The sequence below is a fragment of the Lathamus discolor genome, chromosome 2 (genome assembly GCF_037157495.1).
Source record: "Lathamus discolor isolate bLatDis1 chromosome 2, bLatDis1.hap1, whole genome shotgun sequence".
In the NCBI taxonomy this organism is placed as follows: domain Eukaryota; kingdom Metazoa; phylum Chordata; class Aves; order Psittaciformes; family Psittacidae; genus Lathamus; species Lathamus discolor.
In genome coordinates this window covers 125,859,620-125,879,095 of record NC_088885.1, presented here as the reverse complement: position 1 = coordinate 125,879,095, position 19,476 = coordinate 125,859,620, and the positions used below count along the sequence as shown (strand labels likewise).

Sequence of the window (19,476 nt, the reverse complement as noted above, 5' to 3'; positions counted from 1 at the left end):
GTGCAGAACGTACTACACAGAGACTTCTTGAAACTCCATGATTGGGCAGGACACTGGAACATGCCAGGTTCATAAAATTTCAAATTGCTGCCCTTAGTTTAACTAACAAAAAATATCCAAAGACTTAACAATAACAACTGCTGAACCCAGGCAATTTCCCATAAACACATGCTCAGTATGATAACAATAAATAAACCCTGAGATTTCATAATCATTCACCTATGTGAATAAATTTACAGAGAAATCATCCCATTTCATGTGTACATTTGTAAAAAAAAACAGAAAAGCAAATTAGTATTAGCCTTCTCCAGTCTCCTCAGGAAAGTAATAACTTGTGGTTTGGGTTCTGTTAGCACTTAATGTCTCTGTATCAACATGTATTATTTTTGTTCATGCTACACCATGGAAATTGTACTTCCTGTCTATTTACCACCTGTTAAACTGCAACAGGAAAACCCCCAGTGGTGATATTAGGTGTTCTGTAGGTTACAGAGGGAATAAATGCCTGTAAGTACTAGTGCACTTTTCTCTTTAAAGAAAGATTCACGATGAGATCTATCATTTGTTTATCTGTAAGCATCGGTTCAAACAGATAATTAAAGTTATAACGAGAGGAAAGGAATTATATTAGCACTCAGCTTTGTGGGCTGAATCCAAAAGCCCTCAATACCCTTTAGATATATGAACAATCAGCATTTCATATCACACATTTTAATTACTCTGACAGCATATTTGTATTTAAATTTTAACTTCAAAATAGAGAATGCATCTTATTTGGCTTCTAAGGTATCGCAATAACTTCAAGTTTGACAAGAAACAAAAAATCCTCAACAACACAAAAGAACGGATGTTCGTACTTGAGAACCTATTGAAATGGGGTCCTCAAATAGCAAACCATTCAGGAATGATTTACACTATCTTCTACTAGTAACTGAATTGCTTTTTGTGTGATATTCCCTGAGTCAAATGGAATACAATCCTTCTGCAAATCATTACTACAAAAAAAGTATTTTACAAGTTAAGCAAAGAATGGGAGATTCGTCTTGGCTAATTCTGTTTACACAGTTGTGGTATCTGTGTGGAAAAGAAAGAAAGAAGAGTACAGCATGTTTCAAAAGCTCCCAGAATTCAGTGCAACTTTAAATTAACATTTGTTTTCTAAAAATTTGATCCAAATATATACACGTCCCTTATAGATGGGTTAATGTGGAAAGAAACAAGGATGTTTGCAAACATTTGTTAAATTGCTCACACTAAAAATCTGTATTTGCCTCTATTTACAATCTCCTAATTCCCTCCTGTTCCTATTCAACAAAAGAAAATTCTGCCCACAAAAATACTGCCTAAAAATGTTGGTTTTGATTAATTCCATAGAGCTCTCAGGGGTTTTTATCCCAAAAGTGTTTGGCTAATCTTCTGTTTGGATTGGGAGTCCTCCAGTTCGTGAAAATAATACAGTACTTGTACACCCCAGGAACATTTTCATTTCATGAAAATAGAAGTCAACAAATCTTTAAAATAATATCCATGTTAAAACTCATTGTTAAAATTAATTGGCTTTGTTCAAAATTAACATCTATATTATTCCTTGAGATATGATTAACAAACACTGCATCAGTGATCATGTTTCTTGGGAAAAAGTGTAAATAAACAAAGGAAGCAAATCCTTTGTTTCCAGGGAAAGTAGACTTCCAGACTTTGACAATGTTCTTGGAAAGCAGGAAGCCTTGGTTCTGGGCAGAATTAAAAGTCAAAAAAACACGATCAGTGGCATGGTCAGTATTAATGGGAAGCTGAATTTCATCACTCTTGGTCTATTTTTTCTGCCTTTTAAATGGAGAATCTTTGAAACCCAGGGATATTTATATATTTGGGGATGTGAGGTATGAAAGTTTCACTCTTTAAGTGTAAACAACGGCTATATTTCACAATGAAGAAGAAAAAAAGTTGCTACCCATTAAATATAAAACCTTTTTATTTTGGGAAAAAATATTTGTTGCTGATACAGAAGTTAATTGTGTAACTAGAATCTTACTGCATTTCTGTATCACACTGTTTCTTCTAGTCCTGTACGCTGGCAATGATGTGTGCTATGATTTTAATCATTAATCTCTAAGTTGGGACTCCAAGTAGGCCTCAGGCCAGCAGTGGCAACATAGACTAACATGTGAAGAAGATTTATTACTGATTCAAATGTACAATCCTACTCTAATGGGTAAGTGCCCACAATACAAGAAGTACCATCATAACTGGTGGATGTGTGTGTCTCAGACTCAGCAATTAGAAGGCACCCTGAACGCAGCCATCTCACACCCCAGATTCACAGCTAATACTGTGAATGGGATGCAGAGGTGCAACAGAACTGTTCTGCATGCTTCACTACTGCAAACACACGGCTACAGCCAGACGTGGTCAATCAGCACCCTTCACAGTATCTTTAAATATAAAGCTTTGCCTCTCGAATTGTCTACATTTTCTCACATTATCTTGGGAAACTTTCCAGTCTCTTCCAAGATACTACTTGTAGCTGCTCCTCCTTAGATTTTCAGCTTGGCAACAGTATAGCTTCCAGTCTATCTAATCTGGCTGTCAGTCCCCCTGCCAGCCCAAGGATCTTTAACTCAGCACAGACATCAGTGTTTCAGATTTCCATTTTTTACATTCTTCAGTAAACCTGCCTCCTGCAGATTTTTGCTTCTAATGTTTGTTTACTTCACAGCTTACAAACAGCTTAGGTATGATTCACAGTTCCCCCAAGACTGGTTCACACTGGAAGGTAAAGGGAAGCTAAAGTGCCAGAGGCCCTGAACATAACTGGGAATTCAGGTTTTCATTAGACCATCTTTTTGGGTCAGTGCTTTCCCACTCAGCTGTCTGATGGAACAAGACTGCCCTGTAACAGCTGCCAGGGGTACCTAGAGAGCCATCTCTTGTGTCATAACAAATATTTAGCAATATTTCTAAAGGTCTACCAACCCTGCTCCCCAACAGATGATGTTCATTACCACAGCAAAAATCTAGGTATTGCTTTCATCTAGTACATCTCCTCAAATCCCATTTTCTTCCACAGAAATGACTTCTAGAGCCATAGCTAGAGCAGATGCATTAGTATCATTTCTTTTCAGACAATATATCACTCATTATGGTGATAGTAGCCAGGATAAATTTTCAGAAATATTTTTAGGTGTCACAAATAGGACATATTTCAGGTGGGAGGGTGAGAGAGAGAGCATGGATGCTTAAAAACAGTAGAGTGTCTGCTGCTTCCAGGATGATATAGTCTGTGTTTCATGTTAAACTGGAGCTAATGAGAATTAGCAGGAACCACTTAAAATTAATGATTAAGCAGTGTATACATCATTACCTTTCTTGTCCTTGCAAGACTCTTCATGCCACTCAAGCAGGCTGTTTTTGCTGAGGAGGATAGGACTGTAAGGTAACACTGGTTTGTAATTCTTCCTTTTCTTTTTGTCTTTCATGATTTTTCATAAATCTTACTGACTTTGCTGCTGCTTTCATTTGATTTTCTTTTTTCCACATTGTTAAGTGGAGAAACGAGACCAACAGACGCCTGCATTTGAGGGCAGAAATACTTTCCCTGAGCTGGAGCATTTCCTGCTGCAGCTTCTCCCCTCTTCATATGGGCAAGTGGAAAACTTCTTCTAGACAAATATTTTATTTGCATTTGGGTTTGGTTTATTTTAATTTATAAAGGCAATATTTCAATCACATGACAGCTACTTTACCAGCAAAGAGACATCATGTAATTTAAGGGTCTGCTTCAGCTACTGTCCTTTTAAGCAAAACTTCCCCTCACAAGTGGTTGACAGGCTATCTTAATCCTTGGTTTGTAGGTATAACCTTCCATCTCAGTTTTTAAAGCCAGCAAGCAGCTTTTGACCTGGTTTCCCTTCTTTGTTGGAGGTAGGCGTTACAGTAACATGATATAGCAACTACATTTTTAAAAACAAAATCCAAGGTCAGATGGCTGCCACCCAAGGTCAGAAAGGGATTCAAATGTTGCTTGACCACCAAGGAAGAAAACCTAAGGGTTAAACGTTCAAATTACACAAACCTTGGCAGGAGAGATTTTATTGTTCTTGTGCTATTTTCACAGGGAACACAGAATATTTCCATGAGAACTAAACTTCCTATATCTTTTAGAGCATGTCGATACTATTTCTTGCTAGGGAAATCAGTTATTCGGAGGCCTCAGCCACTCAGATTGGCAGTTTATCTTCAATTTGTCTCGTTTCTTAGTCTGCAGACACATGCAGTCAGTCAATGAAATAAGAAACACAAAACAACCCAGCAAGGATCTCTTAAGGTCATGAGAGAAGAAAAAACTCTGCAAGAAGGTTGCCAAAAAATCAGCAACACCAGAAGACAAGAAGCAGCACAGCTGAGTCTCATATTCTGGGCTATCTCACAAACAGCCTAGCAGAACAAGGTATTCAGACCCCAGTAGTCCACGCAAAAAATTAAGTACAAATGAAACTAAGCCTGCAAACAGATAATTAGGATCTTTACTTGATATTTGCAGATAGCATCCAACCTGTAAGGTGGAGATGGCGTTATAATTTTGGACACTAGCTAAACCCTTGGTTCTAGCAGCACAAGCTAGAAAACAAGTAGGGTGAAAACACAAAGCAGTAGAAAGTGCCAGGAGCATGATAAACCAATGCAAGTTCCTACAAGCACTCTTTTATCAGAGGACACTGAGCCTAAAATGAGTTGCTTTGGCCTCAGGAGAGGTAGGGTGAGATACAATGATTCAGTGCTTTTCTTCCAGACACAGTCCCCACAGCTAAGCGGAAACAGTTTCAATTCTACCCTCCTGAATGATGGATAGTCCCCCAGCAGACAGGATGGCTTGCCTGAGGCCAGGCAATCTGTGCCACTAAATGGGAAGCAATCTGTTGAACAGAGCGACAACTAGATATAACTCTCTTCCTATGAAAAGGGGTGATTGAAAGAAGACATGGGAGAGGTCCATTAAATTTGATGTAGTGACTTCCATTATTCTTCACAAGATGGGAAGCAGGGGACACCCTGCATGGGCAAGCTCCAGGTTAGAAGGAAAGAAAAGGCAGTCCTTTGTCCCCAGTGCATGGGGTGACACCATGGAACTTGTTGCCACAAGATGTGGGGCTGCCACTGCAGTTCAAATAGTGATCAGGCTGATACAGAGGGAAAGGGGAACACTGGCCTGATGCTTTCCCTGATGCTTTGCCTGAACTGGTGATTTTCAGAAGCTGGAAAAACAGTGAAAATTAATCTCTCCCAGTTTTTTGGTGAGGTTTTGTCTGAGTGTTGTCCCCCCCCGCTCCTCAAACAATCCCTGCTGCTTTCTGCTGAATCACGTAAGTCAGGATACTGAGTTAGAAAGTTCTTTCATACAACCCAATACGGCAGGTTTTATGTGTTCATATCTATCTTATTTTACCTTTTGGATATAAAAAGGTGATAATAATTCATCAGCATGATTACCTGACAACCAGTTTAAAGTGAATATATACAAACTTGAATCTCGTCATTTCTGTACACAGGTAGAAATTATCGTGAGCATCTAAATAGCTATGAAACTGCTGGCTGGTTTGCTTTACTTGCAAAGTCTAGATTCAGGAATGTGGGATCATTAAGAATATAGGATAAGAAAAATACAGTTAAGTATGTAAGGTCAGGGAAAGTGGCATATCTAGAAAGTAGCAGCCAATAAGAGGACAAAAAAGTACAAACTAACAAATATTTAACCATGTGCCATGAACGATGTCTTTCTGGCCATAACTAGTGATGAGTTTATGCATGCAGTTTATGCAGTGACTACTACTCCTTGCAATTTTAAAGTAGTTAATGTAACTATGAAAAACATCCCCTAGTGTGAGCTAGAAAGTCCAAATTGCAATTTGTAGATCAAAGAGCTTTTTCACTGTGTGATGAAGGTGATTTCTCCTTATTCTCAGAGGTCAAATCAATGTACAGTCCAGGTAAAGTATTTTATTAGACTTTTTTTCTGTGTGGAAACAGGTGCAAAGACATCGTTTAAGCACAAATGGAAAAAGTGGTCTACATGCCCATGGTAGACAGAAAGGCAGTGGAAAGCTTCCATAACACCTCACTATGAGGAAAAGAACCCAGAATATGCTTAAGAAGGTATTAAGCAAGATGTGGAATCTAGGACTATCCACAGATTTTTACCTGGAGTTGGTTTCAGTTCTAGAAACAAAATTAAGAATTCTTCAAAAATTATTATTGTAGCTCAGTGACCAGAAAAGATTAAGCATATTTAATTTAAAAATGCAGTCTTTAAAAGGCTGTTTTGGGAACCTGCTGGCATCTAGTCTATAAACAAATCTCCTGCACTCAAAAGCTACAAAAGGGTGTTTTTACTCTCAGTGTGTTCACTTGGTTAGAGCCCAGGAAGCACATATCTTGGAGGAAGACGAAGGAACTAATATCTTTCCAACAGATCCTGACCTGTGTCTACATATTTTCAGGGTATTTTAAGAAGCTGCCCTTACAAAGCCAAATACTGACCTTTTAATCTCCCACAACTTCCCAGGAGGAAAAGAGCTTCTCTCTGCTTTAATAATGGCCAGAGCTGTCACTCTTCTCCCCGAGAGGAGCAAGCATGGCAAAAGAAACAAGCAAACATTCGCTGCTTACTATGAGTTTCTTACATTTGAATTCACTGTTCCTGCAACGTCTCCATAAACAAGTATCTCAAAAGAACCAGCTACAAGGAGTGGGTCTGGCAGCATGTGAATTTGACTTACATATGCTGTGAAGCATTGGGGTAGAGCTCTGAGAACTGTGGTGCAGAATCCTCGGGGCCGTGGGGCGCAGCGTGGCTGATGACCATCATTATGGGCCTATGGGGATATATCCTCTTAGACATTCTGAAGTAATTAATGCTCTCATTAGTGATTAGGTCTGTGAAGTAGTCCTGGAACATACGATTAACACAAAGCAAAAGTTACAAAGTGCAAGATTAATTAGATCACATACTATCATGTTATTATGCTATTTTCAAGCCCTCATTAAAGCTCAGATCAGGAAGTAAAAACATGCCATCAAAGAGATGTATGATTCAAGGGAGCATAGAGGAGACTGAGCAGTAATTACTTTCTTAAGCAGGCGATGCCATATAAAATGAGACAGTATTTTGCAGATCAGATACAACAGAAGGCATTAAGTAAATATGATTACCAGATTTTGTAATATAATGCCAGGTAACATTTAAAAATAACAGACTATACTGACAAAGATATGCTTCTTGAATTTCACTGAGAAAACACTTTCACAAGGTAATGGCTCCTAACTGCAAGAAATCATTGATGCTTGCATTAGTTTTCTGTTTACATAAACATGTCTTGCCCACATTTTGTTTGGAGTGTGCTTTTACATATGTACAAAGTGGAAGAAAGCTACAACAGGCAGCAGATTGCAAAAATCTTTACCAAAGAAATTGAAAAAGCCAATGCAGGGAGCAGTTGAATTCCTGCAGGCTCTGTTAATTTAATTGTGCAACTTTAAGAAGTGCAGCTGCTGAGATTAAGGTTGTGACTCGCTAATAAACTGGCTTAACCTACAGCTAAGGTGGCAAATGGAAGCCTACAAGGGGAAGGGAGGAAATGGAACTAAGAAAAAAAGATGAAAACTTAAATTAAACCACCTGCCACCTTGGAGTATTCACTGTTGGCCTGGAGGTCTAGCGCGAGCTTCATTGAGAAAGTCCTGAGACAATGTTTGTAATTTCAAGCACTTCCAGGCATGACTAATCTTATGTTGTGGATTCGAGGCCCCAAACAGCTGCAAAAGCAGAGCCTGAGGGACAAGGTCTGTGTCGCATGTCAGTACTAGGACAAGCCAACCAGCTGTGACCTCCATGCTCACCCGTTCCCTGTCCCCTCTGCCCCTTCCCCTGTCCTGTAGCATGCTTGGAGCACACCCGGTAGCCCTGGCTGCTAAAATCTCTGCAAGGATATGGAAGAGACAGTGAGTCACCTTTTGGTTTCCCCTTTTGGTTTTCAACGAATGCGAGGCACCAGGGTTGTGATAATTTGGGTTTGTGGTCTGTTCAAGTGAAATGCCTGTATGACTGTTCTCCAAAAGCATTTACTCCCCTCCTATTTCCCTATTTATTCTAGCTACGTACGCAGGGTGTATAAGGAATGTATAACTAACCAATATTCTTTATTTCTTTTTTTTTTTTTACTCTATATACATATATAATCATGTAATTTCTACGTGTGGGGAAATCAGAAACAGGCATTGCAAGCTTCCAATAAAATCTCATTACATGGGTCAGAAACCGCAGCTGCAACATCTGTATCATCTTCCGTAAGCTACAGTCTGAGGAAATTCCACATTGCTTTCTCCAGGCTGGAAAGTCTGTGATCTGCACTCCTAAGCCTTTCTGAGAAACTTCACAGCAGTGGGCAGGTTACCTTGGCATACTTTCCAAACTTCGTCAAGAGCATAAACAAGCTCTGAAGTTTTCCAATGGCTGTATTCTCATGCTTATCTTTTCTCATAGTCACACCCAGCATCTGACACCAAAGGCTCACAGCCTTTTTTTGGTGTCCACTGTATAATGGAAAGCAACATTAACCGAGGTCTCTTATGTGGGCAGTAACTGACAACACTCAGCTCCATTTAGATTTCAGTAGTGCAAGGAGCACAATTATTTTGGGGAAAGGTCTTTATTTCCTATTTGGTTCTGCCACCAAACCCTCACTTTCTAGTAGAGGGAGGAGGAAGGGAGAAAGGAAGGGATGAATCACCAGGCTCTATTGAAGAGCCCCTGTAAACTTTCTTCCATTGTGTGATTAATATTCTTATGTAGAAATTGATCTGCTGTGACATGGAAAGAAAATGACATCTCAATTTCATGGTTGTAATTGGTTAATTAATTATCTGGTTAATAAACTATCTGAAAGTTATCTTAATATGGATTAATGATGTGACATTTATGTGTCTGGAAAATACCTTTGCATAATCAAATCCATGCTTCTCTTTGTTACCATTGCGAGAAATGGTGTAATTATAGAAGCGAGAGTTCTTCACTAATCCAACCCACTCTCTCCACCCAGGAGGGATGTAGCTGCCATTGTATTCATTGAGGTATTTTCCAAAAAAAGCTGTGAAGGTAAAAAAAAAAAACACAAAAAAACACACACACACATGAGGCTTTGCAATCCAAGACACAGTCTGCGTCAAAAGCATGCATGAATGAAGACAAAATGTGTTAGAATGAGTCAGAGCTGCTTTATCAAAAATGTTCCTTTTATACCTCAGAGGATTTTGAAGTTAAAATTAAATTATTTCCAGAGCTTTTATGAGAGTTGAAAGCCTTCGTGACTCTTAATCTTTTGGAATCTAGTGCTCACGCGAAATATTTTCAGTTTTCTCTTTTTTTTATTTTTTTTTTTTGGAATAAGTGTGTTTCTCTTGGTTTCCACTTGAAAATGGAATAAAAACGCATTGCCCAGAGGAAACATCTGAGAAACACCTTGTGTTTTTAAGCTAGTTCTGTGATGTTTTGGAGCTGTGTCTGACTTTTGAAAGTTTGGGCTTGGCAGCCTGGCTGCATTTCCTGGTTTGATAAAAGGCCTGGGAAGTCCAGATCTGCATCGCACCAGGCCATGTTTGTGTAGAGCAAGAGGGAATGCCCACCCTGCTTTGCTGCCACAGCTTCTCTAAAGCAAAACTAACAAAGAGACGAATACTTGGAGGTCAAGCACCTCTACCTGGCCTGCCAAACTAAGTGTATTTTTTTCCATTAGCTCCAGGTGACAAGTCAGAACCCACTCAGACTGAACCTTTCAGCTTTCTCTGTTGGGCCCAGGAGGGTTTGCAGGTGACCCTGCCAATTCCTCTAGAAGGAAGTAAAAAGAAAAACAACATCATGGTGCAGTGGGCTCCCAGCTATCTGGGAGCTGTGAATTGCTTATGCCAAAGATACACAGACATCAAAAGCCAGCCAACTGGCTTTGGAAGGGAAGATTAATGCTGGCATGGCACCCTGGCAATTACAGCCGCATTGCTTCTAGGGACAGATGGGTATGAAAGCTCTTTAGCTGCTTGTGTATAGTCTTTGGCCTGGATAAAATAGTCTGGATGGCTCTGCCCTGGTTTTCCACTGCCTGGGAAGTGCAGTGACAAAACACCTGACAGGGCCTTCAGCTTGGGTTTTTAGGGATTTATTAGCTCCAGCTCCGTCCCACTAAGTTAACGGGGTGTCCGAGTAGCTCCACTGTTTGCATTCTTCATTTTCTTGTGGTTTACAAGAACCTGGAAGGTCACCTGTGACAGCAGTTCTGCTGTGCGTGCCCCAGCAGTCAGGACAAAGGTACTCACAAAATGAGACACCCCTGGATAGGAGGGAATGACAGAGACCTCTCCCTTTCCAGCGACAGAGCTCCTCTGGGTGATTGACAGCTGCCCACCTCTCTGCACCTCTCATGGTGGACAGCCCCTGCCCTCACTGCCAGACCTGGCTCGACCAGCCCGGCCTGACTGCAGAGAGGTGCTATCTCCTGGGCATTGGGACACACATCAAGCCCCCACACTTCTTTCATACTAGGAAATGAAGTCACTTTGGAAAACCTCGCATTCAACCTAGACACATTCAGTCTAACCAAAAAGGCACATTGTTGGAAGGGCTTAAATAAAGCAGATCTGATTGATGTGGGCATGGTGAACTTCCTGGGAAAACTGGTGGAAAAATCAGAATGTTCATAATTAAGACTTGCCTGAGGCAACATAAATATGGTGCAATCAAACCATATAACTGCCAAATGTCACTAACCAGAGGTTACGGTCATATATAATGTTACTTTCCTATACCACGTGGAATGCGACATATAAACAAGTCCTACAGATACTAGACCAGGCTTCCAGCTCTTCCTCCCACAGCTACCAAGAAAGCAATCCAGCCCATCTTTTTTCTCTGGAGGCCAAACAGAAGTCAAGAAGCTTGAGGTGAAGAGGGTGAATGTGGGGAGAGAATATGTACCCAGCTCTGTTGCCTGATGGAATGGAAACCATACCTCTCCTTGAAGGCAGCCAAACTGGGTTAAACTCTCAAGGAGTCAGATGTCCAGGGGAAGTGTAAGGGTAAATGCTGAAATACTGTGAGATCGGAAGCCAAGGAAATTGTAGAAAGGGAAGACAGAGACAACAGTGAAGAAAAGTATGGGAAAGTGATGTGACCAAGACAGAGGAAGCATTACCAACCCAAACAAAATCAAGGACAGTCTGTGGTTATAGCAGAGATCTGAGGTCAGCCCTCCTGAATGCCATCCCAGATCCACCAGCAGCTACTACGTGACCTTGGGGAACCTCCGCATGCTTTACTCCTCTCTAAGGGACTCTACTGCCAATCAACCTCCCACAAAGATCAGAGGTTTGCAGGCTGTGAAATGGCAATTTATCATGTAGAATGGTTTGATAGCCCCACTTATAATTAACATTGACTAATCCAGAGACCTGAACTATTTACAGTCTTGCCAAACTTTGATCATTAGTGATGATAGTTTCCATGCTATCTGACTCAGGCTGTATTTTGCTCTGTGGAACGTTTTAGCTCAACAGTTCAGCAATTTCCAAGAAATTGGCTAAGGAAAAATAAATGGATTTGCCCATTTAAAAATCACTGGCAAGCTTTTTTCTCTCCTTCTTTCCTCTCTCTTTTTGATATTCAGGCATTACCTGAGAGAAAGCCACCAGTATAAAATGCAGAGATGAAATGACCTGGGGCATAAGGACGAGAAAAGATAAACTGAATTTAGAAAAGGAAAGGGAAGCTTGGAGCTGGTGAAGGTCAATTCATCTTGGAATTTCCTTGCTTTAGATTACTAAGTTTTCTAACTTTAATAATGTTTTGTTAGCTCCCCTGTGGCCCCCTGAACTCCAGATTTTGGTCCATGTTATGAGACTTTGGATTGACAGCCTGAACAATTCACCTTTGTGTTGGCAACAATTTAGTATTTTATCATAAAAATAATCTCAGAACTGTCAAGTTTTAAGCAGCCTCTGGAGTGACGGTTTGCAGAATTAGATGTTTCCCTCTGCTGCAGAATAAAGCAGTTCCCATGTCAAACATATAGTAAAGCCCTGCACACTAATAGGAGCAGGGGTAGCCATGATAATGTATCATCACATTTGCCACAGTGATTTAACCAAGAGTGGTTTGTTGGTCAAAAGCTCAGGAAGATATGAGCTTTTGATAGATGAAGGGAAAAACTAGGTTTTTACTGAAACAAGATTTGAGTCCCTCCATGGTGGGGTTTTCTGAGTACCATTGAGTATAAGATAGGGCAAATGAGTCAGAGCTGGAGCCCTGTGCCAGCAGTTAGTGTCTGGCTGTTCACGCTCTGAATGAAGACAAGTGCCACAGTAAAGGGAAAGCACAGTAGTGCCCATGGGGACAAATAATAACAGCATGTAATCATGGTGGGTGTTCTGGTTGTTTTTTGTTAACCAGAGGATTGTAAACAATTAAAGTGCTACAGAATATGTTGCAGAACTGCCTAGAAGCCAAGACCATGATGTGTAAACGTCCTTGCTGGATCTTCACATGCTTGGCTTGTAAAGACAACCCACATCTTTAACTTAGCTGTAGCCCAACACTTGCTGAATTGTCCAAGTCTGACTGGGAATGCTCAGCTTTAGAAGCCACTTGAACTCAGCAGTTACAGGGTTTAGGAAATAATTTCTGCTTGTAATTAATAAAATGGAGATTATGGCTCAATGAGTAAAAGCCTCATTAAAAAGTAATGCCATTTCAAGGGACATCTTTTCATTATTGCATTTAATGGCCCCCACAGGGATAACAAGAAAGATAAATACCGATTTTTGCATTTTAATAAGGCAGTTTTTATCTGCATTCTGGCAGTTTTGCTAACTGTTCCCAGGACACATTGTTAGTTTTTAATAACATGTAGAGTAGCTTAGTATATCAGAATAATTGTATTCTGCATGAGTATGTTCAATTAAGTTTATGCAAACAACAACATGGTGAACAGTTATACAGACATCGATGCGTCTCAGGAGTGGTTGCGGAATATACATGTTTGGTACCTAACATGAATAGACACCTTCATAGAGGCTTTGTTTTCTCTTTGGCCATCATCTGATGATTCCTGAACTGGTCTGAGAGTTATAGGGGTTCCAATGGATGGAACAAAAGGAGAATTTGACCCAGAGGATCTCTGGAGTTTGAAGTCAGGGTATTTATAGACAAATGTGATTCAAATTTTCATAATTTCCAGATTCCCAGTATTTTTTTCCCCAGTATCTTCTACAAGCATTTATGACTAATGTTTACAGTATTACACAATAGAATTAGTCCTGTAACTCCTGCTGGCATTAGTGGATTAGAGTACAGGTGGACTGGGCTACATCTACTTGGTGAGACATCGCTGCACTCCCATGGATCAAAGGATATATATTATGTTCTACGCCCTTGTTATTTGTTGAGGCTTACGGGAATGTTTCCAATTTAAAACAAACCCAAGCCTTTAAAAAAGCATGCTGCAGTAAGGTTTAGTCACCGTGACCCAGACGAGAGCTTTAAGTAGACAGCCCACTTCCTTTAACAAAGTCAGGAAACCATTTACAGGAGTTGCGAAGCACTGTTTATATGACATTTCAGGGCTGACACACAGTGATTCTGTGCTTCTGGGGACAGAGCCCAGCAAAACTGCAACTTCCGGATTATTCCAGTAAATTCCTCCTTGCTTTCTTCCCATTATACAAGTGGGAGATTCAAAGCCGAGAAGTTTGATTTTCCCTTCTGTGAGAAATTACAGAGGATTAGTGTATCACGTCATTAAAGTGCAGAAAGCCAGTTCAGGATGCCAGCACTGCCTAGGAAATGGAATAAGCACTGTCCCAAAAATGTGGTGAGGAAACTGAGGCACCAAGAGGTTAACCTTCAGCTAGACCTAAGTCATGCAGGAAGCTTGTGGCGTTGCCAAGAATATTATTCAGATTTCGCAGTTCCCAGTCTTGTAACTTAACCGCAGGAGAAAACCTCAGGTTTTCTACTTCTTCTCCAGCTTTGTAAGTCTTTCCCAGTTGCTGCCAGGTTTACCATTATAACCAAAAAGAGCATTAAAGATTTTATAACTCAGCAGTTGCAAAAGGCATTAGCCTATAACTTGATACAGCACTCGTTAGACTGGGTGATGTCTTTAACAAAGCCTGTATTATGGGCCAAGCTGGTAGCACTTTCCAGCACTGATGTTGTCTGACACTTCTCATTATAAGACCCTGTTTTCAGTTGCTTATAACTTTCTCATAGTTGGACTGAAATTTTCCACACTGGATGTCTGCCTCAGGCTGATTTTTTTTTGAAACTTCTTAGCCCAAACAGTAGCCATCTTTGAGAACAGCAGTAACGGAAAATGAATTACGTTTAACATCTGAAAAATATTAAGTGAGCTTTCATTTGATAGCACTTCCATGCTCTGCACTGAGAGCACGAACCCTGTCAAAGACATGACGGACTCTCTGTCAAGGAGGTATCTTTTATCATCCTGGTGAGAACTGTCCAAAGTTTTCTGTTTTCAAAAAAGCCCTGCAGTATGCTTGCACTGGAGATCTGGGCACCTCAGGGCTTTATTTCTTGTCCACCTGTGAGCGGTGTCAGTAGTGGGGAGAAAGTTGATTGAAATGCAGAGGGCAGGAGGTAACCAGATAAGGACAAGCAGTTTGGGGAATGGCAGGAGACCCAGCAAAGGAGCTGGGTAGGGCAAGCAAAAGGGGCAGTGGAGGCCTGGGGGCCCAGGACTGGTAATGTCAATAATAAGAAACTGGACAGTGAGTGCAGAAAGGAGAAAGATGCTGACTGACAAGGCAAGGGGGGTGGGAGAGGAAGATTTGCTGATCAGGTCGCCAAAGGACATTGCTAATAGTAAGCAGTGGAAACAGGACATGTCTGTCCAGGACTGACTGGACCCAGGAGGGGATGGTGGGTGGGAACATCCTGAGGACATACAAGCATGGGGGCAGGAGCAGAGGCTGAGGTGAATGAAGTTCTGCAGGGCCAGAAAACTGGGGTGAGAGAACCAAGGAGTAGAGACTGCAGCACCTAACAAGGTAGGAAGGAGCCAGAATTGCTTTTGGATAGTAGAGAGGCCACAGCAATGCCTGAAAGGACTCCTGAGTCTCACTGGTACCTTCCTTTCAGCATACTTAAGAAAACATACAGCTTCCTTCCCTCACACCCATATATGTTATAAAAACCCATCTTGCTTAGTTACTTAGTAAGAAAGCAGTAGAGATTTTGCAGAGGGGATCTGAGACCCCCATCCTTGCTGACGCAGATGCCAGCATCATGCCTTTTGATAAAGCTGGTCTATCTTTCTAAACCAAGGAAATTTCACCCTCCCAAAAGTGGTTTATTGTCATGTAGTTATTCAACCACGTGAATAAGAGATGCAATTGTTGCACAGTGTTCTACCCAGATTTTCCTAAATGAAGCACTTGAATGCATACATTTGCTAAAAATCTTTTAGTGTACAGTTTTCTGTACAATATTTAATAGTACAGAATTCTGTTTTAAGCCTAAGTAGGCAAAAGCGATGTGGGTTTTGATGAGGTCCTAGACAGAAACCAAAGTAAGTTTCACTTCACATGATACTATAGAACTAGAAAATCCTGCATGTTATTTTTTTTTTGCCTTTTCCTTCTTCTATATTTCACTTTTTGTGGACTATCTGAATATGTTCAGTATATTTCATTTTTATGGATACATTTCTTAGTTTGACTGAAAGTGCAATTTTATTCTGTAAAGTGAGGCCCATTTTTAATAATTTAAAATATTTACAAGTTAAATTGTATTTGATGCTTCCCAGCCTCTTTTATATCAATTAAGAAAGAATCTGAAAGCTCAGAGTTTTCTCTCCCTTCCTTTATTTTCACTTTCGGAATATTCTGAAAACCAGGACTCACCCCCTGCTCACTCATCCCCACTCCTGTACCATATTTTGTCACTCTGTTTTGAAAGGGTGCATGAGGCAGGATACAAATTAGGTCACTGAAACGATGCAGACTAAAAATAGCATGCGCTGGCACTGAATTATACTGTAAAGCTGTGAACAGGAAACACACTGGCTTTGCCTCCAGAGGAAACATATTGTCTGCCCACACCTTCAGCAGGCATAGTTTTTGCTCCCTCTGTGAAAGATTAACTTTCCCCTGTGTGTCAGAAGGGAATGGTGCACAGTTTAAATACTCCTTAGCATTCAGTTTCCTGTCATCGTGGCATTTTATTGGTCACTACACTAAGAAATGTACCCATAAGTGACAGATGTCAACTGACACACATCAGAAGCTGACATGTACTGTGGAACATATTAACTAGATGTCAACCAAGTGACCATTTCTGTTCATCACTACACAGAAGTCCATGAACAATGTCCAAATGTGTCAGACAGTGACATCCTGCTGTCAAGTCACTTCCTGAGTTCTGAGTTTTACAAAAGCAAGTAGTTAGAAATTTTTGAGTTGCTCAATTTTTGTCCCACAGAAGGCTGAGAATACCATCAGGACACCTTCATGCATGAATCCTGAAAGTTGTTCTGCTTGGTTGATATTTCCGAGCAAGAAATAAAATATTGGGAAAGAAATCTTCCCAAAGGCAATTCTAAAAAAAAAAGTAAGCAAATAATTGCCTGCTTTGGTGATCTCATCTCTTTCAAGACAGATTCCATAAGGGGAGAGCCTGGTCTTGAGTCTGGCATGTTGCTGTGAGGCTGTCAGCAGTTGCTGAGCCTGGGCAGACTCCTGTTCTCTCCTGCACAGTTACGCTCGCCGTGAAGGGCTAAGAGGAGTGCGGATTAGAAGGTAGTAATTCTACAAAGTAACACTAAGCAGAGAGGGCTCTGAACACATAAACATGTTCAGTCAAGGTGAGATTTTTAAAGTTGCATTTCTCTTCGTATCTGCAAAGGGATGAAACTTCAGCAAGTAAAAATCCTGCAGTATACAAAGTGTGACATACTGTTTAACGACAACATGATTGTCATATTTATGTCTCCTGACTATTGGCTGCGTTGCTGTCATATCTTCATTTTCTAAAATACTAAGATAATGCTTAGCTACTGCTTGGTTATTAAAACGGAGGAAGCCAAGGTTGAGGTAGTGCATTCCTGAAGTTTTCCTTTGTGTTTGTGTAGGTGAATGGCAGTGTGAACTGGCACCACTAAAGCACACATCTGAGAGGCAAAGCTATGTGCTGTAGGGCTGGCAGAGAACAGTAGAAGGCAAGGAAAGTAAGGGACTTCAACAGAACCACAGGGAGGACTGGAAGAACAGCAAATAACCAGCCGATACTTTTGAAAAGCGCAAAGCAAACTCTCTGAATCCTGCATCTAATAATCTTATGAATGAAATTTCTGAATCTAAATAGCTGAGGGGATGCCTACTGACATTAACAGCTATAAGGTGAAAGAAAACTTCCCAAGCTTTCCTCAGTTTCCACAAAATTTGAAAGTGATTACAGAATGACTCTTTTTCCTTCCCAGTATGAGCAGCTAGAGCCTATGTAATTGAAACAAATATTTCCTCCCTCTGAAGCTCTCCAGAATTGCTTTGTTTTCTCTTTCTACTTACTTACTGTGTCTTCCCTTCTATTTCCTACGAATACCAGTTTCATATTACCAATTTCGTGAACTTCCAACAATCAGGAAGCTGTGCAGTTGACTCATCGCTGCACTCTAGCATACAGCTTGTGAGTAAGGGAAACCATAAACATTGAAACATCCTTAACTGTTTTGGGATTTTTTTAAAATGATGATTAGAAGCAAAAGTGATTTTGGTTTGGCAGTGTTGTTTCTGAATATTGTATGCCCCGACAGTACCTGACACAGTCCCTGTTTATGATTTAGCAGTGACAATCACCCTTAAAATGGAATATTTTACATTAAATGCAACATCTCCATTAGGTCACATCAGAGTAGAACAGAAGTAGAAGAGTAAAACAGAAATGGGGAAGAAAAACCCATTCTGTTCTTTGTGAGGTTTTCCCAATGGGCTCTAATTACTGCTGTAGTTTATTAGAGCACATTTCAGACCTCTCTTTAAATGCCCTGCTGTGCTTGTGTGGAGTCCTCGTGGCTTCAGCAGGACTCCCCTCACAAGCAGTCTGCTCACATGTGATCAATTGCAATATAGAGGGTTTAGTTGAGGCTGTGGCAGGTTTAAACAGCAGATGCTTTATAGATGTTGGAAACTATTTGGAGTGAACAGAAGTAAGGGTATTATATAAACACTCTCCCAGTCCTTTACTTCTATCCACGTATATAATAATTTCATCCTATGTAAGAAGTAAGAGCTAAATTCTCAACATTTCAGACACTGAACCAGGTTGGAGGTATTGCACATTGCCTCTTCTGGACTGGAGCTCTCTGGACCAGTGCCTAATTAGGACTGTCACCGAACTGAGTGGCCTTGGGTCACCCACGTCTTTTTCTCCTCCTCAGTTTCCAACTGAGGAGGATGATGACTTCCTCTTAAAACAAACAGAAATGTACAGGAAAAATACCCATATCGTCTGGAATATCATCACAGAGTCACCAGTAGCCTATGTGGCATGTAGCTACTTTCTCTCCCCAGTTCCCTCTTTTTCATTCCCAATTATTCTTCACTCCCAGGTATTCTTGAGTCATTACAACTTTACCAGACTTTATCGCGGTGAAATGTGGATTATTAGTTGGTTGGTGAACTTTTGATGGTTTCTTAATGAGGCAACACTGTCCTTGAAAAATGTATTATACGATCTGCTGATAATTAAGCCGCTATTTCAAAAAATAATTGTGAGGTAATTAGAAAGTATGCTCATCTTGCAAGGAGTAAATGGTTAAATTCTTTGGGGCCATGTTATTATAGGGTTGGACAATGTACTTGGTCAGAATTGGAGTTTCACACAAATATTCTCATTTGTTTCCATTTCCTTTTTCTCTTTCCTGCCCCTTGTTAAAACTCACCTACCCTGACAGGTTTAGGACTAATGTTCTCTGCCTACTTTTGGAAAGGGATTTTTTCCCCTTTTCCTTTTCTTTTGATCTTTTTTTTCTTTTCCATTTAATAGGGCCAAGTCTGTATTTAGCAGACATCCACACATGGCTTCATAATACAAGGCAGTGCAGAAGATATGCCCAAAGCAGAGTGTTTCCCCCCAGCAGTGCAGAGAGGGCTAGTGACAGAGCTATCTAGTTAATGCATGAAGCCTTCAGTTGTGCAAATATTAGATTACAAATCAACAAGATAATAACTTTTTAAAGAAAGAAATCCACATGAAGCGGATCAAACAGAAAGGATTTCTGAGACATAAGCCATGAGACAGTGCTTATATTTTAGGGTGAATTCAGCACCTTTTTTAGCAGTGATTGCCAATTCTCTCTTGTTCTCCAAAGCCTTGATGCTTACCCTTACTTGGGTTTAGCAGTGCTGTATTCAGATGGA

At 40.5% G+C, this 19,476-nt stretch overlaps 1 protein-coding gene across 6 annotated transcripts in view; it reads right to left on the bottom strand.

Moving 5' to 3' along the window:
• SULF1 (sulfatase 1) overlaps nt 1-19,476 on the bottom strand; it is a 123,982-nt gene that overhangs the window by 36,531 nt on the left and 67,975 nt on the right. For all 6 annotated transcript variants that reach the window (XM_065668414.1, XM_065668410.1, XM_065668412.1 and 3 more), the window contains 2 exons: nt 8,992-9,143; nt 6,777-6,946 (listed from right to left, as the gene is read on the bottom strand). In XM_065668414.1, coding sequence (XP_065524486.1) covers nt 6,777-6,946; nt 8,992-9,143 — 322 coding nt within the window. The remainder of the gene's footprint in view (nt 1-6,776; nt 6,947-8,991; nt 9,144-19,476) is intronic.